This window comes from Akebia trifoliata, chromosome 5 (genome assembly GCF_017979445.1).
Source record: "Akebia trifoliata isolate Shusen 1 chromosome 5, ASM1797944v1, whole genome shotgun sequence".
Classification (NCBI taxonomy): Eukaryota; Viridiplantae; Streptophyta; class Magnoliopsida; order Ranunculales; family Lardizabalaceae; genus Akebia; species Akebia trifoliata.
This window is the reverse complement of record NC_141379.1, coordinates 9,790,221-9,817,696: the sequence shown is the minus strand read 5'-3', so window position 1 is coordinate 9,817,696 and position 27,476 is coordinate 9,790,221. Positions and strand designations below refer to the sequence as shown.

General features: G+C 38.0%; 1 protein-coding gene across 1 annotated transcript in view; it reads left to right on the top strand.

The window, feature by feature from the left end:
• Nucleotides 1-2,014: 2,014 nt before the first annotated feature.
• The window catches only part of PK3 (serine/threonine protein kinase 3), a 36,903-nt gene continuing 11,441 nt past the window's right edge, over nucleotides 2,015-27,476 (top strand). The window contains exons 1-5 of the mRNA XM_086442751.1: nucleotides 2,015-2,223; nucleotides 3,073-3,552; nucleotides 4,065-4,207; nucleotides 11,739-11,882; nucleotides 14,452-14,637. Of these exons, the coding sequence (XP_086298877.1) occupies nucleotides 3,336-3,552; nucleotides 4,065-4,207; nucleotides 11,739-11,882; nucleotides 14,452-14,637 (690 nt within the window). The 5' untranslated portion in view covers nucleotides 2,015-2,223; nucleotides 3,073-3,335. The remainder of the gene's footprint in view (nucleotides 2,224-3,072; nucleotides 3,553-4,064; nucleotides 4,208-11,738; nucleotides 11,883-14,451; nucleotides 14,638-27,476) is intronic.

Here is a 27,476-nt window from a genome sequence, read left to right as displayed (position 1 = left end):
CTCGCAACTTCCCCCATCGATAATCAGATTGCATATCTTTCCATAGGCGGTGCACCTTGTATGAAAGATATTGTTGCGTAACCAATCATCTTTCTCTTCAATGCGTGATGAGTTCATACTCCGTCTAATAACTAAGGTTTCTCCATGATCACTCCATGTGATGTCTTCGGCCTCTTGTTCTTCATTATGACCTCGATTCTCATCCTCAAACTCTTCCTCTCCTAGTGCTTCTTCGGTTAGATTGATGAATCTACGGTTAGGGCAATCCACAGCAATATGCCCAAACCCTAGGCATTTAAAGCATTGTGTCGCTTTGCTATTGGAGGCGCTTGGATGAGTAGGACCAGCCCCATCACGACGGTTAGAGGGTGTTGTGGAGCTAGATGCTCTCGATGGCTAGTTTGGATTTGACCGCGATGGAACATCTTGAGAACTACTTCCCCTGTTGAAATTAATTCCACGAGAATTAGCCCCTCCACCTTCATTGTACGCTGGCCAACGAGTTCCCCTTGATTTGAGTTGTTTTTCTACCTTAAGAGCTAACTTGCAGACATCATTGTAGGTCCAATAGGGTTGGAGTTGCACGACGTTGTAAATTTCTTTCTTCAGGCCCCCAAGAAACCTAGCAATTGTTTGTTCTTCTGGTTCAGTGATTCCACAACGCATTGTAAGAAGATCAAACTCCTCCATGTATTCGTCCACGGTGCGATTCTCTTGCTGGAAGTTGTACATTTTAAGGAAGGCATCTTGTATATATGATTCGGGCAAGATTTTTTTTGAAGTTCTTTTTTCATCTTCTCCCAAGAAGTAATTTTTGGCTTCATTTGCCTCTCCCGTCTCGCTTTCAACTGCTCCCACCAAACCGAGGCATGCTTCTTTAGTTTGATGGCAACAATTTTTATCTTGCGATGATCCGGTAATTCTTTGTAGTCAAACACACGCTCTATCGTATTGATCCAATCGATAAATTCGTCAGGGCGTGTCTTGCCTTCAAAATCTGGAATATCGACCCTTAAGTCGACATCTCTATTGCGAATCCCACCACGTTCGACCCTGTGGCAGTGTAGATCCTCACCGGGTACCCTTCGTGGAGCACGACGATGAAATGGATTAATATCATCCTCTTCAGAATTGTGACTGTCCTCATCCCGATTCTGAGTTTCGAAACGCGCAAGGCGCACCGTAAGTTGCTGAACTTGCCTTCTCAGATCACCTATCTCAATGTCTTTGATATCACGTTCACGTGGAGGGATTTCTTCTTGATCACCCGGTCCACGCTTACGAACGCCGGCCATTGAAGTTCACCGAATTCACAAACCTCAAGGAACGTTTGCTCTGATACCAAATAATACAGTTCCAATAGGAACTAGTAATTGAAAAGTAAATAGAGTGAGAGAAGAGGAACACAAGGCAATCCAACACAAGCAATCCACGTTACAGACACTGCAATGTCTTTATTCCCAAAAGAACTACTCCAAAAAAACTCCTTCTCCCTACTCTGTTTTTGGCCTTTTATCATATATCCTACTTACTAATAAAGCAAAAACAAACTAGGAAACATCACTGTCTCATACTCTAGTTTCCTATAACTAGTAATAAAAAAAAGAAAGTAAACAATAAAGAGAGTAAACAAAAGAAAGGAAAGAAACTAATGTGGATCATCGTATCTTCCTCTTAAACAACAACAACTACTTTACCCATTAGTCACAAAAACGGGCCGGTTTCCGAATCTCACGTGGTGGCCTTTTGTTGGCTTTATCCTCAATTACAAAGGGAGGGCTAATTTCATCATCGGCCTCATTATCCATCTCCTCATCATGTACATCTTGGTCGTTGATTACGCTATCAGATGCAGCTCCAGAAAGGTTGTTCTTTAAATAACATGGGAAAAGTCGGAAACATCGTGCAAACAATGATAAAAAGTTTGGCCAGTTTAAAAAAAAGAGAAGGAAAGAACCACCGATGAGCGTTTTGAAGGGAAGTACTCTTGTATCTTTTTCCGAACCAAACCATGATTCTCCTCTGGGTTTCTCCAAATTTTTGTTGTTTGATCTTCTTACTTACGGGCCAATGGATCATGGATCAATTTCGAGTTGAATGTGACCCCTCTTGACACGAATCTTAAGGATCTCGATACTTTTGGTGCATTGGATCATTTGAACTCAAATCTCAAGATTTTGATATTGGAATTTCTCTTAATCAGATCTCAAATCTTCAATCAAGGTATGTTTTTGTTGATGAATTTGGTTTGATTTAGGCTTGAATAGGTATTGGGGGATGCTTTTTAACTTTATTTGGGTGGTTTGAAATGAGTTTGATGGTTTGATAATGCTATGCATGAAATTGATAGGTTTTTTGAGAAATTCAAGTGGTTTAGGGGTTTTGATTGAGAGTAGGGGTTTATTGAAGATGATTGGTGGATTGGAATGGTTAGGTTGGGCATTGTATGGGGCATTGGTGGCTGCATCATTTTAGCTCGCCATGTGTTCGATAAAATGTCCCAATGGACTTGGACCCTGAATTTGACATTTTATGTTTGGTAATGCACGAGTTGGTGTTGTGATACGTGCGGCAATTATGATGAATAATACGAAAAGAGAAAAAAACAAAAAACAAATAAGAACACACAGATTTAACGTGGTTCGACGGTGTGCCTATATTCACAGGAGCAGTGAGTTGAATTTTTACTTTATGTCAAATTGGGGTTACATCATATGAATTTATAGTAAACCCTAGCCGTACAATAGGTATTAGAAAATTTCAATAATACCCCCAAACCTATTAATCATCCCTAACAATAAAACAATAAATCATCCCAAAAGGTAGATGCCTTCATACTTTCAACATTGTAAGTTGGTGACCAAAATTTCATAATACATAAAATCTTTGAAGGTTAAAACTGATTAGTTCATCAACAGTTGGGGAATTTTATTTTGTTCCAAATCTCAAGCTAATTGACTATGTGTAATCCATTGGATTCAAACCTATTTTTAAGTTTTGTAATGGAAAATATAAATGCAGTAGATAGAATTTGAAAATCACCATGATTATGGTTTTATTATGTTGATATAGATTGGTGTGGGATCAAATTTTCTTGGTTAGTGGACCGGGAGTTGGATAACTTAACTAACTCCTGGGAGTATAACCCTTACTGAAATTCAACGACTCACCAAAAATGAGATCTGGCAAAACCGGGAGAAGTGAAAACTTGTAAGAATCAGAGAAGGCGAAATCTTAGTCAGATTGCGTGGGCGTGCTTGAGATGATGAGAAACTGAAGAGAGAAAGAGAGAGAGAGCGAGAGCGAGAGAGAGAGAGAGAGAGAGAACCAGGAAGATGGGTTGCTCATTTTCTGGTTTAAACGCTCTATATGACGCTGTTAATGGCGGAGGAGATGTGTGGATCAATGAGAATCGGTTCAGGATTGTGAGACAGCTTGGTGAAGGTGGGTTTGCTTACGTTTACCTGGTTAAGGAAGTTGGTTCTGAGTCAGATTCTGCTGCTTCTGGTGGTGGTGTCCGCAAAAAAATCAAAGACCCCTCGCATGTTTCAGGTCAGGATCTACTTATTAAGCTTCTATCTGTGTTTGTTGTTTTGTTGAAATTTTACCCTACGAATTCATAATCTGAATTATTTCGTTGTAATTTTGAGGGGAAGTGGATCTCTGTCGATAATTCTAAATTTGTAATTTATTGGGCAGTTCTTCGTTATCGTTCAATTCTGAAATGGTGGATTATTTTATTTAGAGAGAAAGTGGTATATTTTATTTTTTCTGATTTATTAGTTATTGATTTTAAAAATGGTCATAGTTTTGAGGGGTTATTTTAAATTTGTAAATACTTGGGAAATTCTTCATCGGTTATCGTTTGATTCTGAAATGGTGAAACTGAAATTTATTCTGAGATCATGTTATTTTGATGTAGAGAGGAACTGGGTATTCCTTATTTTTTCTTTTGTGATCCGATTATTTGAATTTATTAGCAATTTTTCATTACTTTTATTGATCAATTGGGAGAGGAAATCTATCACTGAATCTAATTTGACATGGGTTTTATTTTGCTGAAGATGATGGCACATATGCAATGAAGAAAGTTCTAATTCAAACTAATGAGCAGTTAGTGTTGGTGAGGGAAGAGATTCGGATCTCATCTCTGTTTAGCCATTCCAATCTACTTCCGCTTCTTGATCATGCTATCATCGCAGTTAAGGTAAGTAATTCCTTTGAGTTGTTTCTAAGGTCTAGATTATTCATATTTGATCTGTGTATGGTCATGGTTCTTCTACTTAGTGCAAGTCAGATCTTGATTTGTCTCAATTAATAATGGATTAGGTATGATATTATAAATCTTTCATGACTGTTAGTATTCTGATTCTGCTCAATACACATATAACATGCAATACAATATTCTTCGTTGTCATTATTAGCATCTCTACTTTATTCCAAAAATTGGGGTCTGCAATGCAAGAAATTATTAAATTATATAAAAGTGTACGTTTTACTTTTACAAGATTATTGTGGCGTAAAATTATACTCTTGCACGATATACAGATATTGCACAAAATTTATTTCGGATAATCAAGTTCTACTGTTCCAAATTGGTTTGTTACCTTTGGCGAGCAAATTAAGGTTACTTGTTTAATAAAATGCTAAAGAAAGAATCTTGTTCAGTTACTGTTGCCTAGTTGCTGTAAGGAAAGTTGGGACCAAGTTCAGCTTTGACCTTCTTGGGAGTATTGGATTCCAAATGAAAGTATTGGTTTCTTTGAAATGTTTGAAGCCATGTCTTTAGTTGATGAATATATATATATAACCCATGTTTTGAAAAATGTTTGGCTCTCTTTAGGGCCTCCGAACGCTTCCCATATATATAGTGAACAGATCAAGGGACATGAAAAAACATATGTAAAAACAATGTAACATTAATAAACTTTTAAAATATGGGTTAGAAGTTTCGGATTGAGCTGATTTTTTGTGAGGATGATCTCTGTGATGGGAAGATCATCCGGAAAAAAAAAATCAGTCCAATCTGAAACTTCTAACCCCATTAAAAGTGATTTAGAATGTGGACCGTCGATTTTTTGTCAATTTTTGCCAATAATTTGTAAATCACTTTTGATGGATTTAGAAGTTTCAGATTGAGCTGATTTTTTGTGAGGATGATCTTCTCATCATAGTGACCATCCTCACAAAAAATCAGCTCAATCCAAGACCTCTAGCCCATATTTTGAAAAACCATTGTTTTTACATACGTCCCAGGAACTGCCCCCAATAATATATATATATTATTATTTTTTGATTAGTGATTGATAAATATTATTTTCATTCATCTTGTCATGATCTATGTTTGGGGATCCCTTATATGTAAGCTTTTTTTTTTGTGGTGGGGTGGGGGTCGAATAATGGCACACTCTCTTGTTTCTAAAAACCCTAGATATCCCTAAGAAGGGACTTACTTATTTGTTCTCTTATTGAAAACATTGAGTTTCTTGTGACAATTCATATGGGATGGGAGGATTTAAAATTAGCATTTTTGAATGCATGGATAAACCTAAGATCAATCATGATGCATATTGATACATTCCAGGTTTAAGATCTCATTTAAATGTAATATTTTTGTTAGGAGAAAAATCAAAATGGTCTAAAGAAAAACACTCCAACACTAACCAAAACATTATTGAGATTCAATATACCAATAATAAATAAATAAATTCTTGAGATTTCAATATTTCAGGGTTAATGTTCCATTCCAGTGTCGACCAAAACCTGAATGTTCCAGCGAAACATTTTGAACAAAAATAAACTTTGAACCATGAATTCATCATCAATGCCATTAAATGTACTCAAGGAACAAAACAGTATCACCATCATCAAAGCATCGTCCCAAAAATGTGGGTCGGTTGAACAAATCACGTTCCTCTGTTCAATGCTATCCAAAGCCATATCTCCTGTTAATTCAAGCGTCTTGAAATATGATCTCACTATCTCAACCAATGCCCATTTTGATTTTTCTTTGACTCTTTATGATCTTCAACTTGCACGATCCTTCTAATTGGGGTTATTATTGGTATTCGTTGTAATTCTAAAGTTTCTTAAGTAACTTTTCATTAGTTAATCACCTGTAGTCAAAATTGTTCCATTTCTATTAATAAATATTATTGTTCCCTGTGGGAGCAATAAAAATCCACATAATCTAGGTTGAACACTTTCAATATTGATGTACTCAACTCAATCTCATTTCACTAACCAAGTACCTGAGTTGGTCTGACATTCCTCAAGATTTGTAAAATCTGACAACTCAAAACCCTTGTCCTGAGATTGAAAACGATCCTTATTTCGAGAAGACTTGTATTTAGATTTCGAGTCAGGTGTTCAGTTACCTTGTTTCAAGTCTTAAGATCAATCGAGTGGAATCGATAAGCAAAAACTAGGATGCATCCCTAATACTATACAATATATCATGATTTTCAAGAAAGATATGACAAGATAAGGCAAAGTGACAGTCCACCAACTCTTCAATTTGAGTAATTACTTGCAAAAGATGATGTTAAAGTATGCATGAGGTGGTGATACCTACCTGCCCACCTTACATTTTGTATTATAAAGTATATCCTTAGTCTCAAAGGAGAGGGAGGGGGCCTTTGGGGCACGTGTATGGGAAGCATAGTGAATTGGTTCACTGAGCCCATGGATGTAGTTAGTTTTATGGAGAAATCACCCCCCCCCCCCCAAAAAAAAAAAAAAAAAAAAAACTCTTTGAATTCTTCATGTTCTTTTTCTTATCCTAGTTTCTCGATGATCGTCGGAATTTGTGTTATTTTTATTTAGTCAGGTTGAACACCCTGACATTCCCTATTTTGAATTTACACTCTACACACAAGATTGACAAGGTCCTTTATACAATGCTTTTCAAATAAAAGTATAAGAACACTTGTTGTGTTTTGTATGAAGTAGAGTCTTCTAGTTATAAACTTAGAGGGTTGGATTGCAGTATGATGCGTCAACCTTCATTGAGATATTTCGTGGCTATCACAATCTATCAGATTTACACTAGCGAAATTCGCTCTCTACAAAACTCACTTTGATACCACTTGAAGCAAATAGAAATAAAATTATTACAGAATGCATTCAGTTAACACAAGAAATAATAGGTTATTTTGAACTAGTTTAATGTTCATCTTTCGAAATCAGGGCAGCCTCTGTCACTTCCACAACGAAGATGAGATTTCTAATGTTATATCAAAGTTTGATATTGTAGTACTACTGCTGGTAATTGGGTCTCATAAATCTTGCAAATTTATCAACATTGACATCATTGTCTAACATTTCATGAAGATAAGCTTATTGTGTCCTTGGCTATCACTTCTGCACTTATACAAAAAAGAAGGCATCAGTTACATCCTTTTTAGACCATCACAATTTTATCTATAACCTCTCCAGATACTTTGTTCTTCATTTTATTTAAAAAAAATATATATTTAAAAGTATTTTTATGCCAAGCAAATACAAAATATATATTTTGCTAAAACATTATTGGGTTTTAGATGTGGTACGTCAAGCATATACTTGTCAAATATAAATTTGATGACCCTAAACAATGCATGTTTAAGTGAAAAGTAATATTTAATGTCTTCTTTCCCTAATATTTTGTTTTCGCTCCAAAAGTCCCAAACAGGAATGTATAAATTTCACTCAAATTTTGATCAAATTATATGAATTAGACAAATCCTTCGTGGATGATCATGCTGAACCTAAAACTTCAATCCCCCCTAATTGAATTGAGAGAAATCTAACTTCTTGATTAATTACAAATCCCTAATTAGGCTTTAAAGAGATTACACAGTCTAATAAGTGGAAAAAACAAAAAAGGACAAAAAACATAAAACACTAAATACAAATAGTTATTCAACACTCCTCTCAAGTTGGTGCATGGATATCAACAACACCCAACTTGGACAAGACACCTTCAAAGGCTGTTTTGCTAACACCTATAGTAAGAATATCGGCGAGTTACTGAAATGTAGGAACAAAGGGAGTACAAATCTGTCCAGAAACAATCTTCTCTCTAATGAAATGTCAATCAATTTAGATATGCTTCGTTTTGTCATGTTGAACTGAATTTGCCGCTATGTTAATAGCTAATTTATTATCATAATATAGTGAAAAGGGGACTGTCACAAGAAGACACAAGTCAACTAGTAAGGTCTTAAGCTACAACAACTCACACACTCCAAGTGCCATAGTTTTGTATTCTGACTCAGCACTGGACCAAGAAATCACATCTTGCTTTTTATTACGCCAAGTTGCTACCAACTTTAGTATAGTACCCAGAAGTGGACCGTCTATCAGTCACTGACCCAACATAATCTGCATTTGTCCATGCCTCAACGCGAAGATGACCATGATTACTAAACAAAATACCTCGACTAGAACATCCCTTGAGATATCTAAGGATACGATAAACAGCAGTAAAATGAGATGTTCAAGGCAAGTGCATAAACTGACTAACAACACTAACAACATAGGCAATGTCTGGGCGAGTCATAGAAAAATAGATCAATTTTCTAACAAGATGCTGATATTGGCTAATATCTGACAAATACTCCCCCTTAGAATCAGTCAACCTGTGATTTGCTCAATATGAGTATCGACGGGACGAGAACCAAACTGACCGGAGGCACTAAGTAAATCAATGACATATTTACGTTGAGAGATAAATATACCAGAATAAGATCGTGCAACCGTAATACCCAAAAAATAGCGAAGAAGTCCAAGGTCTTTAATCTCAAATTGACGTTCTAAGTAAGATTTTACTTCGGTAATGTCAACACTATCATCTCTAGTAAAGACAATATTATTCACATGGTGAGGAAGTGGTAGAAACACTGTGTGCAGATGCAAAGATACCTAAGTGAGCAAAAATAAAGATTGGTTGAGATAAAGTCTCTATCTGATTGAAGAATTTTTTAAACTTGTTAAGCTCAACCTGGGACATAGATACCGATTCTGATGAGGAGGTAGTAGTAGAAGGGAGTGCCTGATCAGTAGTCGATTGAGAGACAACATGAGCTGAGGATCGGTCAGATAGTTGATGTTGATTAGAGTGACTATGAAGTGCATAGCAACGGGCCTTCACGTGACCCAACTTTCCAAAATGATCACGTTTATGTCGCTGACGGGGAGGTAGAGATTTGCTGGAAAGCTATGGAAAAGGTATATGAGCAAGCATAGCAGAGTGGTTTCTTGAAGAGTGGGGTAGGATAGCTGTACAATGACTTTCATTAGCTAAGACATAAGAATACACAGTCTGTAGGGACGGAAAGGGATGCACACCCAGTAAATGAACTCTCGCATACTCAAACTCATCTCGGAGCGCGGCTAGAAACTGAAAAACTCGATTCTTATCTAAAATCAACGCATATGATGCCTCATCAATAGAGGCTTTCCAAGCATAGGAGGAGGAGTAGAAGGTCAACTCTTCTCATCGAGCACGTAGCTATGATATATATGTGATGACTGAAGAGTCACCTTGCAAAAGGTGGGAAATCTCACGCTCTAAGTTAAAGATTCAGACATTGTTTTGACGTTGCGAGTAGATACTCTTTGCGGAATCCCATTTCTGTTTTGCGGTCGTGGAGTACATGAAATCAGCCGCAATGTGTGGTTGCATAGATGTAACTAGGCAAGAACGGACCATAAGTAGTGTCAGTCGCTGCCAGTTGTTTTTCCGCCCCTATGAGGTAACCGATCTTTCCTTTTCTACCAATAAATATTTCAACCGATTGGGCCCAAAGAAGTTAATTAGGACCATCTAATTTCACGGTGGTAATTTGGATGCCTGGAAAGTCGGTCGAATGAGAAGGAAGACCTCCCAATCTATCACTATTACCGGTGATCAAGGAAGAAGACGTCTCAGAGGCCATTAAAAGAATCTATGTGCTTTGGTTTGAAGGGAGGTCAAATAAGAACCAGTCCGAGGCTACTGTAATCCTCAAACAGTAAGGTTGCTGTGATCACAACTTCTAAACAACAGATTTGTTGTTGTTGCAATTCTAAAACAACAAGCAGCTATGATCAAAGTGGGTCTGGAGTGATCGCAGCCTCCAAGCAAAGGGTCTGTTGTGATCGCAGCCTCCAAACTGCACCTCTGCAATGATCGCAACCTCCAAACTGCACTTCTGCAGACAACACCTCTGCAATGATCGCAGGCCCCAAACAACACTTCTACTGTTGTTGTAGGCCCCAAACAACATCTCTGCTGTTGTAGTAGGTCTCAAACAGCCAAGGGGCTGTTGCCACAGGTTTCTGAGGATGGTCCAATGGCCATCGTTTGGCTCAACAACTACCAAAAAAAATAACAACTTTGCTGTTGCCTTAGGCTACAATGTATTCTATTGCATGGCGCAAAAAATAACCTCTGTAGGGGTGATGTTTGAATCGAAAGACCAGAAGTGTTGAAGATGGATGTAAGGGAGGAGAGAGATGATGGAGTTTGTAGTAAGAAATAAGGGGTTGATGAAGGTAGAAGGAGTTGATGGGGGTAGGCTCTGATACCAAATTGAATTGAGAGAAATCTAACTTCTTGATTAATTACAAAGCCCTAATTAGGCTTTAAAGATATTACAAAGACTAATAAGTGGAAAAGACAAAAAAGGACAAAAGTCATAAAACACTAAATAAAAATAGTTATTCAACACCCCCCCTTTCTTTTTTGATCAATAAGCCTATTTTTAATGAGATCAGTAACTCGGTGACTGCAGGAATCGAACCCAGGTCTATGGTATCGTCACCCATAGGCCTTATCAACTATGCTAGTTGGCACCTTCATAAAAATTGATTTTAAGATCACATTTTCTATATGTTGTAACTTAATAGTGCGTATGTTCCACCGATACATTTCAGTTTGATACTTTGGGATACGGCTTTATACCTTAGGAATTTTTGTATTCCTTTGATTTTTCTTATTGGTATATTGCTACATCTGTGCATATCATAAAATACATATTGGTTTCTTAAGCCCCAATTGGTTTTTAGAAATGGTAGATCAAGCATTTTCTATCATACATTTATGCAACTCTAGACCATACAATATAAATGAAACATGATCGCATAAATTTCACTCAAAATTTGATCATATTGTATGAAATAAAAAATGTTTGATGGATGATATTTCTCCCAATTTTTGTGTATTAACAAAAAAAAATTCTATAATGAAAAAGAATCTGTATGTCTATTGAATGAGATATTCTGAACCCAAAACTTAAATACACCTTTTCTGCATTTAATGTGTTTCTGAACTAAGAATCAAGGTAGAGTGCTTATTTTAGCAGTAATTAGGTAAGGGTTTGTTGAGTCAAAACAAGCAAAGTGTAGAGAGAGAAATATAAAACCCATTTTAAGATCTCATTGGCTATAACGTATTTGTGTGTACGGTGCACCGAGACATTACAGTTTGATACTTCGTGATACAGTTTGATACCTTTAGAACTTTTGTATTCCTTTGATGTATCTTATTGATATATTGCGATATCAATACGTTTCATACCCTATCATAAAATGCATATTGATATTTGAAACCCCAATTCGATTTAAATGCAATGCCTCGTGATGCCTTCTAAAAACTTCTCCTGTACAAATTGACATGTGGTGTGCCTTTATATTGATTTCTTGCATGTTACAATTTTCTTAAAAGAGTTTCATTTCAATTGGTTTAATGTACATGCTGCTTTTTTCATCTCTAGAACACTCAAGAAGGATCGTGGAATCATGAAGCATACTTGTTATTTCCAGTTCATTTAGATGGAACCTTATTGGATAATGCCAAAGCCATGCAAGTGAAAAAGGAGTTCTTTTCTACAGTTGATGTTCTTCAGATATTCCGACAGGTGAATATAGGATCTCAATATCCTTCCTTCTTGTTGGCAGCTCTTTTTTATTTTTCTCTTTTTTGGGTGGGTGGGTGGGTGGGGGGATATGTTTTATATCCAAATACGCATCCAAACATTATTCCTAAAATCATAAATGATCCACTAAAGTGAATGTTATGTCTTGGTAAAAAATATAGAAGAAATGTTTGATGCCTCTTTTGTACTTTGAATTATTTATTTAATTGAAAATTTTGACATCAAGCTCTCCATTGTGGATATATTTTTGTATAATTTCTGTTTCACTTTAATCCTATGAGGTATGTTTGCATGCTTGTTATTCAATAAATGTACATGTTTATGAATGCTACAACACATTATTTGATAGGTAAAATCCATCTATCATTTTGAATGCTCTATTGTATTGTCTTTCCTTTATGCCTAGTGACTAGTATGCGTCTTAAAAAAAATTGGTATTAAAAATAAAGTACTATCAAATGTTCGAAGGGAAGTTTTTTGTGCCAACTGCAGTGGGTCATATTATAAATGCATTTTTTTTTCTATGGATCTTAATGGTCATGGCTTTGAACTTCTATTTGCTTCTATCTACACTATGGATATTGATATTGGTTTGGACAACTACGTACAAGGTTTGAATTAATTTTTGCATATCTTTTGGGTTTCTCCTGCTATAAATTTTCTGAATTATGAAAATATTATGGTAACCATGAATGGAAATATGTGTGTAAATGGTGAAACTCAGTGGAATCATGAGGTGGATTAGACCTTGTTTTCGAGGTATGGTGATTTGGACTAGGGAAACTGCGATAAGTTCCTAAAACAAGCTTATGGTTGTTTGGTCTCTGTGTGGTCATGGAGAGTGTGCATGAGAAGGTGAGAGTGTTCTAAGGGTGTGACACAAAAACTTGAAAAAATAACTATGAAATGGACAAGTTCGACCAGGATTTTGTAAAAACAAAGTATAATGGTTCTTGAACCAAGACTAGTTTGTCAGAAGTCATATCTGGAAAATAAAACCTTTTTTTTGAGATGATATCTCTTTAGGCACCTCTACTTCTTCATTTCCCTCATGGAAAGTACCTTCTCTGATAGAAGAAGTATATAGTATGGTAAAATTTGATCTCAAAGAAAATACAACTATGATGATTAAAGAAAAAGTTCTACATTATCAAATGCTGATGGCCAAATAAAAATATCTTTTTAGAACAAATAGAGGCGTAATTATAAAGAATAGAATTATACACATATTGGACTTACTCAAATCGATTTAACACCATTAACAAAGTAAGGCTTGAATATTGAATCTCTAATATTTGCTATAGTAATGCGCATAAAACTTTTCAGATGCATTATTAAGAATAGTTGATGCAAGTCTTAAATTACTTGGTCTTCTATGTTTTCATCATCCACCGACACTGTTCCCGTATGTTAAATTCAACATCTCTACTATCCCAAAAGAATGTTTTTTTTTTCTGATAAGTAATCCCAAAAGAATGTAATGAAGAAGTATTTCTAATCCATCCCTAATGTCTGTAAGAAAGTTGCATGTGGAGTCAGGTCATTTTTACTTCAATTATCCAGTATCCTTTGTTGCTAAATAAAATTCTACTTAAGTGTTTATAAAATTTGTTTGGCTAACTTTTCAATTCCAACTTTTTGTGTTCAACATAATAAGGGGTATACCTAAAGTTTTTGTCATATTTATTATGGTTAAGAAAATTATTATGGGATCAAAAATATTTTCTTGCAAGTTGGATTTCTATTTGTACTTTTCAGTATCTTCATCTTGAATTCAGTGGAATGCTGGAATAGAGTTTTTCCATTGTGAAAGGAATTTGATTAATTTGAATAAAAGAGTTCATGATTATATTTATAGAGATTAGGTTTTGTGTTGATCCCTGTAATGATTCACTTGATAAGAAGTCAAGTAAGCAGTTATTAGTTTTCTGCAGTAAATTGTCTATATCAGATATTTACTTGTATCGTGGTTCATGGTCTTGACTTGCTTTACGTGAACTTCATTCTAGGATTTGTGTTAAGCATCTTATCAAGGTATTTTGGTTCAAGCTGACCTGCTAATGTGATCATCAATGAAGCATTTGGTTGTAAATCACTGCTGTCACTCTATCGTGGTTACAATGAAGTGGATTATTATTTCACAGCTGTATTTCACTGGTTGTGGATATGGTACTTGAAGCATGGACATCCATAATTTGCGGTTCTGTCGTTTGGACTGTTTTTTTTATAAGTTAAAATTTTATTGAAGAAAAAATGGGGTCGAGGTGACCCCTAAGATTACAAAGAAACTTATCAAAGAAGATAAAACCCCTTAGTTCGCCTCCAAATTACAGATGTACTCCCACCTTACAACAAAATCCTCTGAGAAAGTACCCTTAAATTCTTTGAAAGCCTTTCCCCAGAAATACAACAAACCCAGAGAATACTCGTGTTTTAAAGTTAACCTTTTAAGCCTTTTGGGTGCTAGTTATTGTGTGTTTTTGCTGGGCTTACTGATTTTGCACATCTACACTGGTAGCATTTTCTAATTAATGAAGGATCCATGCTACAGCTTTGTGCAGGGCTGAAGCATATGCACAGTTTTAACCCTCCATATGCACACAATGATGTCAAACCAGGAAATGTCCTCATCACACACAGGAAAGGACAACCATTGCTTGCCATATTGATGGATTTTGGAAGTGCTCGGCCTGCAAGGAAGGAAATTCGCTCTCGTTCCGAAGCATTACAATTGCAGGTATGAGCCTCGTCTTTCTCCCCTTTTTTTTTCATGCATCCCATGCTCATTTACCAACTTCCCAGTATTTCTGTATGATTGCGTTCTTTATTGGTATTTGGGCCCTGTCTTCCATAATCTAGCTTTTGCTTCACATTTTAAACAATAATATTTCCTTGTAATACAAATGTAAAGCAAGGGAATTACATTTCTCTCACTAAATATCACAGCACGATTAGTAAGAAAGAGGATATAAAATTATTCAATAATACTGTCTGCTAGGGAATTAAACCTGTTGAAAGTGTTTTCTATAGATAAATAACACAAAACTATTAGTAAGAGCAAGGATAGAAAATTATTCGATGCTACTATTACCGTATACTACTATGAATAACTCCTCTGATCAAAGTGGCCACACTAATTCTTCAATGGACATGATAGAAGGGTATTCGTACATCCAAAAGTGAAACTGAATTCTTAAATTTGGTTGAAGATTTTTCCAAGTCTCTGGATGCCAAAAGTCCAAAACCATCTTGGAACCTTAAAGAGCACATTAGATTAGTCAACATTGTAGTCAGCTTGAGAAGAATTGACTCAAATACCAAGTCTTCTAATTATGTCCATCACACTGACTTCCTTCAAATATTTTTTTCTGATCGGAAACCTTGTCGAAAAAAAATGAACAAATCTTGACCTCTTCTTGATCATCTCTAAGAACAGCTTAGGTGGCCAAGCCAAATAACCTAATACCAAGGTTCAAAATCCCATTTCGATACAATGTTTCAATCCGGAGAAAAGCCAAGATGGACTTGGACGAATCACATTGATATGTTCTGAAACATTCCAAGATAATCCGAAACATTCTGGTTGTTATAAGTAATAGTTCTTTTTTATTTATTTATGTTTATGTCATTTCCTTTTTTGTCTTTTCTTATTTATCATTTAATATATAAATAGGAATGAAGAAAGAATAAACATACTTTTCTGTAATTTCTTCTTCTCTAAACCCTAGATCAATTTCTACATGGTATCATAGCATTGTTAACGACTAAGAAGATCGAAGAGAGTTCCGAAACTAGTAGAGGGTTCGATCTCCACTCTTCTGTAGCCCTAGGGCAGTCGCCCACCCTCCTAGGGCTGTCGTTAGGCACCTAGTAGCCTTCTAGGGCTCTCGCAAGCCAGCAATAACTTTCGTAGGGCTGTCGCACCTCAGCAGCCACCCTTTAGGGGCTGTCGCACCACTTCAGCCACCTCCTAGGGTCGTCTCCAGTCACCTGGGATTTTGTGGATCTCCATCGGGCCATTTCTCACACTTGATTGGCTATTACAGTCTGTGTCACAATTGTAATAGCCTTCAAGGTGAGTCAGATTTTTTTTCTTTCATCGAGAATGCGGAGATAGATTCTTATCTTATGTTATACATGGTTCGTTAGTGTCCCTGAGTAATCTCTTGTGTGATTTGGATTTTCTGTGAGTAGTTTATTTCTCCGAAGTCATGTTATCAGAAGTAACTTTAGGGCAATCTATCAGTGGTAGGTTTGGATCCTCGCAAGTTAAAGATGAAAAGTCAAACCTCCAGACCACCACAATCAAACTTGATGGCACAAATTACCTGGAGTGGGCTCAGTCTGTGAAACTAGCCATCCATGGAAGAAGGAAGGTAGAAGGTGGAAGGCGGAAGGCGGGCTATTTGAATGAGAAATAGAAACAACCTAATATCTTAGATCCATCCTAAGTATGAACAATGGGATGATGAGAACGTTTAGGTTATGTCTTGGCTGTTGCATTCAATGCAAACTTATATTAGTACAGGATATCTTTTCTTGAAGACAACACAACAAATTTGAGATTCAGTAAACCTATTCTCAAGCTCAGAATAGTACTAGAATCCATAAGTTGGAACAGAATATATCGCATTTCAAATAAAGGGAGAAGACATTGTCAGGCTACTTTCTGAATTGCGCAGCATGTGAGAAAAACTCGATCACTATTTACCCTTCAACTGGGAAAGCTCTAAAGATTGTGCACAGTTTAACAAACATGTTGAGACACGTTGTACATTTCAGTTTCTCACTAGTCTGAATCCCGAGTTTGAGATGGTTAGAGTTCAGATTTTGAACAAAGATCCTCTACCTCCTTTGAACATTGTGTACTCTTATGTTCAAAGTGAGGATAACCGACATTTCTAAGTTTAGATCTCAGAAGGGCAATTTCCTGTTATGACAATATTGTCAATATACCCAATAAGAATTATAGTCTGAAGTCCACTATACTTGGCAAATAGTGTATGATCAGCCTGACATTGTTTGTAATCCACAACCGCTCAAACCATACTCTCGAGGATTGTTTGAGACCATAAGGACTTCTTTAGACGACACACTTTCCCATCAACATTGGAAAAGAGAACTCCTGGAATAGTATTCATGTAGACTTATTCTTACTATCACCATACAAGAAGGCATTTTTCGCATCTAATTGGTGAAGTTCCATAGAGAAGTTTGCTGCCTCAAAGAGAACGACACAAATAGAATTCTTTTTTGGCTACCGGGACAAAGGTTTCTTGATAGTCGATGCTGTAAGTTTGGGCATAACCCTTGTGTGAAGGCCATCCATTTTGACACCTAAAGTTAGGTGTAGCTCGCCTCGGAGTCACCCGGGAACACCCATGTAATATTATGTAAGGCTCACATATAAAGCCATATCAGCCCCGTGCCAGGGCATATCTGTTAGCTTAGTGGCATTTTAGTAATAAGGGAGTATGACCAGTCTCTACTTTTGATGTTTCCTTTTGGAAACCTAGGAAAAACTTGGCGTACTCTTTGTAGGAAGGGTGGATAGTGCTTCCCAATCCCCAGCTTACAACCACGTTGACTTCAAGCCCTCTCGCCAAGCTACGTGGAGTCCAGCGTGTCATAGATCATTAGTTGCTTGTAACACACCTATTTGCTTTTGTAACGTGTTACACTGTGTAATTTTCATATATATCAACAAAGTATCCTCCGGGCTTTGCCTCGTGTTGCCTCGTTCTCTTGCTTGCTAGCTATGTTTGTGTCTGTAGATATTATTTTTCACGCTTACTTGTGGATGAGCACCCTTTACGCCGCACGACCTCGTTTCGAAATAGCACGACCGTGACACCTTGGCAACCTACCTAGTCTTGTACCTGTCAATCAATCCATTTGACTTGTACTTCACTATGAACACCTACTTGCAGTCAACAAATTTCTTCCCCTGTGGTAATGACACTAACTCTCAGGTATCATTCTTTGCTAAAACTCTCAGTTCCTCATCCATAGCCTATTTCCACTTAGGATTGGAGAGAGCCTCTTTTATACTAGATGGGATGGAAACAAAAAACATAATAGCTACAAAGGAGCGATGGGATGGAGACTTGTCATAGTAGGAAACAAACTGAGAAATAAGATGCAAAGGACAAGTAAGTTTACCTTTTCGATGAGCAATTGGAACTTGGAATCTGAAGAAACTGGATTTGGCTCCCCAGTGGTGTGGCACGGTGGATCAACAATGACTTGTTTTTCCTTTCTGGTATAAGTGCGTCCAAAATAATTAGGTACCGACTCGGTTGGTTGCACAACTTCCACATTAGATTTTGGAATAATTGGTGAATGTAGTGAAACTGGGAAAGATGACTTTGGAAGGGACTCATGATTAGTGGATGGAAGGAACCACTCCCCTTGAAGAGATTGTTGATCAGAGTTAGGAAAGTAACACTAGTCTTCAAAGAACGTGATGTCCATTGTGACAAATCGGCAACGATTAGGTGAATGATAACATTTATAACCCTTCTGAGAGTTAGAATAACTAAGAAACACACTTAAGAACATTCATCCCAATAAATAAAGTTCTTCCTAATTCCAACAAATGACAATTTTTTCTTTCGACAATACCATTTTGTTGGGGTGTGGTAACACATGAGGTTTGTTGTTCTATCCATTGAGTAGCACAAAATTGTTTCAGGCCTTCATAGGAATACCATCCTCCCTTATCTAAGTGAAGGATTTTGATTTTTACTCCAAATTGAGTTAAAACCATCGCATAAAAATCCTAGAATATGGAATAGACATCATCTTTTATTTTTATTAAGTACACCCACGTACATCTGCTATAGTTATCCACAAAAATAATAAAATATCGAAAATCCAACAAAGAAGTAACAAGGGATAGACCCCAAATATTAAAATGCACAAGAGAAAATAAAGAACTTCTTTTATTTAAACATGTTTAAGAAAAACGACAATACTTTAACAATTGACAAACTTCACATTGTAACTCTGACAATAACATAGACTGAAACACAAAATGAAACAAATGTTGTAAATACTAAAAATAAACATGACCCAAATGAATATGCCACCGTATTATTTGAGATGTATTGACTATCTTACCATTACTCTGAGAAGTATGAGCATGTGGAATGTACTGAGACGTTGGGATGTTGAGAAGGTACAAGCCATTTGCTTCACGATCACTGCCAATCACCCTTTTCGTTGTCAAATCCTTAAAGACAATGAGGGAAAAATGGCAACACAACAATTTAGATTTTTTTGTAACACTGCTAACAAACACAAGATTAGTAGTGAGATTATGAACATGTAAAACATTAGACAAAGGAAAACTTTGAGGAACCTTGAAGATTCCTTTATCGACTATGGATGATGAGGAACCATCAGCATGGGTTGCAATCTAGGTGGGTTGGAAGTTCAACCCAAGTTGTAGAATCCTCAACCCGAGCTCAACTCAACCCGATCATCGGGTTAGAGCTCATTAACCCAAGCTCAACCCGAGATTGAGCTTTTAAAATCGGGTTGAGCTCGGGATAGCTCAAGTTAGGTAATTTTTGGTGGGTTAGACAGGTGGAGTAAGCCTAATTTCTTTTTGATCAACACATTAATTTTATTTTATATCTTAAAAAATAAATACAATATAAAAAAACAAAATCACTAGTAAATAAATTTGCATACAACCTCCAAATCTATAAATTTTTATATCATGATTTTTTATCCATAGCTTTACAAATATATTTAGGAAGAGAAAACTAATATTTTTTAGATAAATAAAAATATCTGTATGTAAATATTTAGCATCGGGTTTGAGTTGAGTCGGGTTGCCCGAAGTTTCAACCCGAGTTCAACCCAAATTCAATTCGGGTTGAGCTTTCCTAGCACAGGCTCAACTCATTTTCCATATAACCGAAATCCTGAATCAATGTACTCACAACAAATGAAGAATTAATGTTAGAGTTAATCGATAAGTTGAAGATCCCCACTCATAAAATATTTATCTTAAGCAATTAATAACAAACTCTAAACAGCCCGTTGCCTCTTCAAAACCTCTCCTACAAACCTCTACTCAAGAAAAGAAAGATCTTCCATTTACTCTAAAGGACGTATTTTTCAAAATGAACAAACAGAAACCTCAACCTCTCACTCTTCAAAACCTTCAAAAACAAATCAATCAACTTAAAACTAAAATTAAAGAATTAAAAACCCAAGTAGAAACAATACAATATGACCAAAATACTTCAGAAGAAAACTTGAATCCTGAAATTCTCCGAATCTTGGAAATATATATTATTGATAACACTTTAAATATAAATCCCTTTTTAGGATCCATAACAAAATACTTATATAAAAAATGGTTTACCCAAGTCACTCTAAACCTTCCTAATCATCATCATAAATTCATAGTCCTTCTAGATTCCGGAGTAGATATAAACTCCATCATAGAAGGCACTTCTGTGAGTAGTTTATTTCTCCAAAGTCATGTTATCAGAAGTAACTTTAGGGTAGTCTACCAATGGTACGTTTGGATCCTCGCAAGTCAAAGATGAAAAGTCAAACCTCCATACCACCACAATTAAACTTGATGGCACAAACTACGTAGAGTGGGCTCAGTCTGCGAAATTAGCCATCCATGGAAGGCGGAAGGCGGGAGGCGGGCTATTTGAATGGGAAATAGAAACAACGTAATATCCTAGATTCTAAGTATGAACAATGGGATGCTGAGAACGTTTAGGTTATGTCTTGGCTGTTGCATTCAATGCAAACTTATATTAGTAGAGGATATCTTTTCTTGAAGACAACACAATAAATTTGAGATTCAGTAACTCAAACCCATTCTCAAGCTCAGAATAGTGCTAGAATCCATAAGTTGGAACAAAATATATCGCATCTCAAACAAGGGGTGAAGACATTGTCAAGCTACTTTTTTGAATTGCGCAGCATGTGGGAAGAGCTTGATCACTATTTATCCTTCAACTGGGAAGGCTGTAAAGATTGTGCGCAGTTTAATAAACATGTTGAGACTCATACATTTCACTTTCTTGCCAGTCTGAATCTCGAGTTTGAGATGGTTAGAGTTCAGATTTTGAACAAAGATCCTCTACCTGCTTTAAACATTGTGTATTCTTATGTTCAAAGTGAGGATAGTCGACGCTTGGATATGGGACATCTGGATATTCTTGTAAGTGATAGATCTGTCATGGTAGCTAGTAGACAAGGAGAAGGACAAGTTCCAGGAGTGAAGAAGTTTGATAAATCCACCCGGGCATCCAATAGCAGAAAGATTCTGAAGTGTGATCACTGTGGAAAATTTGGATATATTCGAGCAAAGCATTGGGACTTGATAGGTCATCTTGATTCATTTCAGCTTAAGGGCCTATCTTCCTCAACTTATCATGCTTCCAATGCTGACATACTTGATGATTTTCCAAGTTCTGAGTTGCTGCCTCCAATGGTTCATGCACCATTCTCTTAGGAGGATATTATTCGTTTGAGGGCTCTATTGGATCGTCCCACTGCGACCTCTTTCTTCGCACACAGGTACCCTGCCACTGCTCATCATGTTTCCTCATCTCAATCCAACTCCTGGATTCTTGATTCGGGAGCTTCAGATAACATGACAATTATGTCTTCATTCTTTCAGTCACATATCCCCTGTTCAGTAAAGGACAATGCCCGTTTAGCTGATGGTAGGACTGCAACTTGGCGGGCTAACTCGAACTCAATCCGGGCTCAACCCGATTGATGGGCGAGCCTGGGTTGGGTTATATGGAAAATGAGTTGAGCTTGTGTTAGGAAATCTCCCCAAATTGAATTTGGGTTGAGCTCGGATTGAAACTTCGGGCAACCCGACTCAACCCAAACCCGATGCTAAATATTTACATACAGATGTTTTTATTTATTTAAAAAATATTAGTTTTCTCTTCCTAAATATATTTGTAAAACTAAGGATAAAAAATCGTGATATAAAAATTTATGGATTTGGAGGTTGTATGCAAATTTATTTACTAGTGATTTTGTTTTTTTATATTGTATTTCTTTTTTAAGATATAAAATAAAATTAATGTGTTGATCAAAATGAAATTAGGCTTGCTCCACATGTCTAACCCACCAAAAATTACCTAACTTGGGCTATCCCGAGCTCAACCCGATTTTAAAAGCTCAATCTCGGGTTGAGCTTGGGTTAATGAGCTCTAACCCGATGGTCGGGTTGAGTTGAGCTCAGGTTGAGGATTCTACAACTTGGATTGACCTTCCAACCCGCCTAGGTTGCAGTTCTAGCTGATGGTTCCTCATCGTCCAAAGTCGATAAAGGAATTTTCAAGATTCCTTAGAGTTTTCCTTTGTCTAATGTTCATAATCTAGCGAGAAAGATCACTAGAGAAAGATACATTGGCATACTTGAGGAAGAAGGAGAGTTATGGTTCAGTTACAGGTCGAACGTAAAATATTCGAAATTAAGGGAGTTGGGATTCGAAGGAGAAAAGGGGTAGAGGTTAAGGAAAGGGGCAGGAGATTCGAATCGAGCCTCCAACTGCTGGAGGAGGAAGCATTATGGGTAGCGGAACAACTTGATGTAGCGAGAATATCATCGAAAAGCTTTAGATCCAAGTTTTCGAAGAATGGCCGAATATTTCTGATCCAAGAAGAGCAGAATTCTTATGGTAGATTTCTGAAGCTGCAACAGTTTACGGAAAGAGCTCAATCACGAGGGGTAGTGTTCCCGGCAGGTTTAGGAGGAAATGGTTGGGGGGTACTCAGTATCGCATTTAAAACACTTCTCAATCCGGTTGAGAAGATGAAGGCACCGGTGGAGGAGGTTAGGAAGGCTCTTTCTTGGGCTGAGATAGCAAGTAAACCTTCTACCTCTAAAACTGAGACAGAGGTTCCAGATGCAGCAGGAGAAGAGGGGAGCTTCAGGCCTGCGACAAAGCAAGGTCATTATTCTGCAGTTGAACAAGCTCAAAATAATGGTCTGGTGTTTGGTAGTTGGAGATGGTCGTTTATTTGTAGTACGAGCTCGCCGGAGGCAGATTGGGAGGGGTTCCTGGGAGAAATGAAGCTATCTTTGTCTCAACCCTTGAGAATTAAATTGTTAGATTGGGAACCAAATACTAAGATTCTGATGGTGGGTAACAAAGTAGCATTCCTGAAGGTAAATGCGAGAAGAACAATTCTAGTGGGAAATAATACTTTCAGTTTACGCCCGTGGTATGCAGACTGCAACTCAATTAAACCAGAATGGAAGGAGGGTGGAGCTTGGGTCAGCGTCAGTGGGCTTCCGTTCCACTTATGGAAGAACCAAGCGTTCCGGGAAATTGGAGCACAGTTGGGAGGCCTCATAGAGGTGGATCCGACTACTATGCGGTGCGCGAAATTGGATAGAGTGAGGCTCAAGGTGGGGTGCTCTCCATGGAAGATGCCACGTGGACTATATGTTTGGGTGGATGGGTTTCGATATATGGTAGGGATTGAGGTGGTAGGGGAAGAAATAGTAAGGAAGGGATATATAGAGGAGCCGACAAACGAAACAGTAGAAGCGAACAACAATATAGTAGAAAGATGTACTCAAGTGGAGGAGGTTTGTTCTCAAAGGGAGGTAGGGGAGGGTCAGTTGGAGAAGAAGCAGCCTGGAGATAACAAGTTGGTTTGGGAGTTATCAAAACCATTGGGTAAAGGCGTGCGTGATAAGTCATCGAGCCGACGAAATTGCAAATTTCATGTCAGAATTAAAACACGTGTCAAAAGCAGATTAAAATTAAAGCCACGCAAACGGGATTTTAAATTTGATGGTACTGGGAGGCTGTTGGCTAAGGCAGCTACCAACCTAGAGTATACTAGGTGGCTGCGCAAGTATGGAATAGTAGAGCGGAGCAAATCCAGTGAATGTGGGCTGGGCTTAAGCACTTCTGGGGCCCATAGTAAGGCTGGCGGGTCTTTAAGAGTGGAGGATAGAGAAGCCCAGTGTGCGACGGCCCAAGGGAGATCTGAAAACAATGTGGAAAATATGATGGGCTCAAGACAGCATCCAGGCCCAGTAAGGAAGGCCAAGATGAAGATTAGAACCGCTAAGGCATGCGTTGGCCCTATTAAGAGATGGAGAATAAATAAGGGTGGACCGAATTCTAAACAGGCTGGTGGGAGATTTATGAGGCTCTTAAACTTGAAAATATTGTCCACTGTGAAGAAGACTACAGACGAAATCAAAGTGGAATTCTCTCGGTTTCTGTTTACTGCGAGAGAGGAGTACAAGGAGGCTGCGGCTTTCAGGAACAAAATGAGAGATTCGATGGTGTTAAGGGACCATGAGGGCGATGATAATCTGATAGTTCAAAAACCAACCTGTGAGAGTGGGTTTGAGACATATAAGTGTAACGATTCAGGAGAGGGGGCGTGGTTTGAAGCTGTAGGCACGAAGAAGATTCTATCCCTTGGAAGAACATGGGACGAAAGACGACAACCACAGGAAGACAGGTCAGGCAAAAGTGGGAAGATTTCGAGCCATTTATCTAGATCGGTAGGAGATCTGGAGGAGAGACATATAGAAGGAGGGGATGTTTTGGAGTTGATCAAGTGGAAAGAGAGACGCACAGATGGGTCCTGTATACTAGACTCTAAGGCTTGGGACAGATTATGTTTCAACCTGCGGGATCATCATGGGCTGTCATTCAATCTAGAGAGTTCAAGCATTTTGAGTTGGTGGCAGGATAGTCGAGGAGGAATTTCTAGAGAAGGTATTTCAAACCCTTCCCCGAGGTCTTGTGTTTTCGTTCCTCTCTTTCTTTTGAACAATTCTTTGTTGGTTGTCAGTATGGGTTCTATTTGGGTTTCCTGCTGTTTTTTTGTGTCCCCTTGGTATCCTATTAACAGGCTCCATACTCCGTTAGCCTTGATCGATTCTCTACAGAACAGTGAGTTCTCTCAAGAAGAGGATAAGGTGAGGGAGATCAGATCAGATGTCCTTCGACATTCCTCGTCTGCGGTTTCCTTGTCTCAGATCCAGGAAGAGGTGACTGGCTTGAACCAGACAGAAGGGTATTTCGATGGAAATTGGGTGGATAGAGGATCAGAAGATCCAAACTCGAGTCAGGTAGAGGAATTAATAGTGCAAACAGAGAGGGAAACAGTTGAGTGGTTAGTGAGTCAAGCCTTGAGTATGGCGGAGGAATTTGGAATAATACCCGAGACAGAGGACAAGGATTGTTCGCTTATTTTAAGAGTAGTAATAGGAGATTCAAAGGATAAGGCTCTTCTTGAGGCAGAGTTGCAGGAGATAAGCAAGGAAAGTGGTGTAGATGTTGATGATTTGGGCCTAGTTGTGTCAGATAGTCAGGAAATTCAAACATTCAGGGATGGACATTCGAATGAGGTTGTTGTGGTGGCTCCTATGGAATCAGTAAAGAGACTTTCTAGGCCAAAAGTGGCCAAAGAGGTGGAATTACTGTAGAGGGAGATTGTGGTTTAGGTTTGGGTTTTAGTCTAGTTGCTTATGTCGATCAAGATTTTGTCTTGGAATGTGAGAGGTCTGGGGGATAGAAGGAAGAGGGCGGCAGTGAAAGCGTTTATCAATTCTAGAAGGCCTAGCTTAGTCACTCTTCAAGAGTCGAAGCTAGCGGTTTGTGAGGAAAATGTGATAAAGGATCTTTGGAAAGGAAATATTGGTTGGATTGCTCTCCCAGCCATTGGAAGTGCAGGCGGTATAATTTTGATGTGGAATAAGGAGTTGATTCAAGTGGTCGATAATCTGGTTGGGGCGTTTTCAATTTCCATCCTTTGTAAGCGTGCGAATGAGGATTTCCAATGGGTTTTCTCAAGGGTTTATGGACCCACACTTAGGAGGGAGAGGCAACAATTTTGGGAAGAGTTGGAGGATCTTGCGGGGTATTGGGATCAGCCTTGGGTATTGGGTGGGGACTTCAATATAATTAGATTTACTGATGAAAAGAATGGGGGACAAAGAATCACTAAGGGGATGAGGGATTTCAACGTGTTTATTAATAGATTTGCCTTGATGGATTTTCCTTTGATCGGTAGAAGGTTTACTTGGTCGAATAATCAAGCAGTTCCAAGGATGTCCAGATTAGATAGGTTTTTGGTGAGTGGGGATTGGGAGGAGAAGTTTTGTAATGTGGTTCAAATGGCAGCCCCCAGCCCAGTGTCGGATCATACCCCTATTGTTATGGAAGCGGGGCAAAGTCGCACTAATCCGATTCCCTTCCGGTTTGAGAACATGTGGCTTATTCACCCAAATTTTACAGATTTAGTCAAAGATTGGTGGAGTGAAATCCCTAGGATGGGACACCCAGGTGTGGTTTTCAAGAACAAGCTCAAATATCTGAAAGAGAAATTAAAAGGGTGGAATAAGGAAGAAGTGGGGAGGGTAGAATTGCGAAAAGGGGAGCTACTCAAGGATATCGAGGTCATAGATTTGAAGGAGGAAGTGGGGGAGCTAGAGATAGAGGAAAGAGTGAAAAGAACTGAACTTAAGCTAGAATTTCAAAGAGTGGCCTTGATGGAGGAAATAAGTTGGAGACAAAAATCTAGAATCCAGTGGCTGAAAGAAGGTGATAATAACACTAAGTTTTTCCATAAGGTGGCAAATTATCATAGAAAAAATAATCAAATGGCCAAATTGAGGATTAATGGGAGTATGGTGGAAGGGGAAGAAGGAATTAGAGAAGGTGTAGTGGGTTACTACAAGGAGCTTTATAGGGAAAGAGAGGATAAAAGACCTCGTCCCGACATCCTCGACTTTAATACGATATCTCATGAAGAGAGAGTGTGGTTAGAAAGGAAGATTGGGGAGGATGAGGTAAGACTAGTGGTTGCTTCCATGGGTGGGAACAAAGCGCCGGGACCAGATGGTTTTACGATGGAATTTTTCAAGCATTGTTGAGAGATTGTAGCCGAAGATTTCATGAAGGTGGTTTGGGAGTTACAAGAAAGAGACTGCTTGGATTATGGTCTTAATAGGACCTTTGTGGCTTTGATTCCTAAAAGAGTAGGGGCAGATGAATTGAGTGATTACAGGCCTATTAGTCTAGTGGGGTCAGTTTATAAGATAATCTCGAAGGTGTTGGCAAATAGACTGAAAGAAGTTTTGAAGAAATTAATTGGCTCTGAACAAGGTGCATTTCTTAGGGGAAGGCAAATTCTGGATGGTGTGTTAATGGCTAATGAATGTTTAGATTCTAGAATTAAAGATAAGAAGGTGGGGCTTATAGGAAAAATCGATATGCAAAAGGCTTATGATCATGTGAGTTGGGATTTTTTGGAATATATGTTGGGTAGGTTGGGATTTGGTTCTAAGTGGATTGGGTGGGTTATGAAGTGTGTTACTTCGGTCTCGTTTTCTATCTTGGTTAATGGTAGTCCGGCAGGTTTTTTTAGGAGCTCCAGGGGCTTGAGACAAGGGGATCCGTTATCCCCATTCTTATTCCTTATAGTAACTGAGGCCCTGGGAAGACTGTTCAGGAGGGGGGTTGAGATAGGGAGGCTATCTGGGTTTAGAGTGAGCGTTGAGGGACCGTTGATTTCACACTTGCAATTTGCAGATGA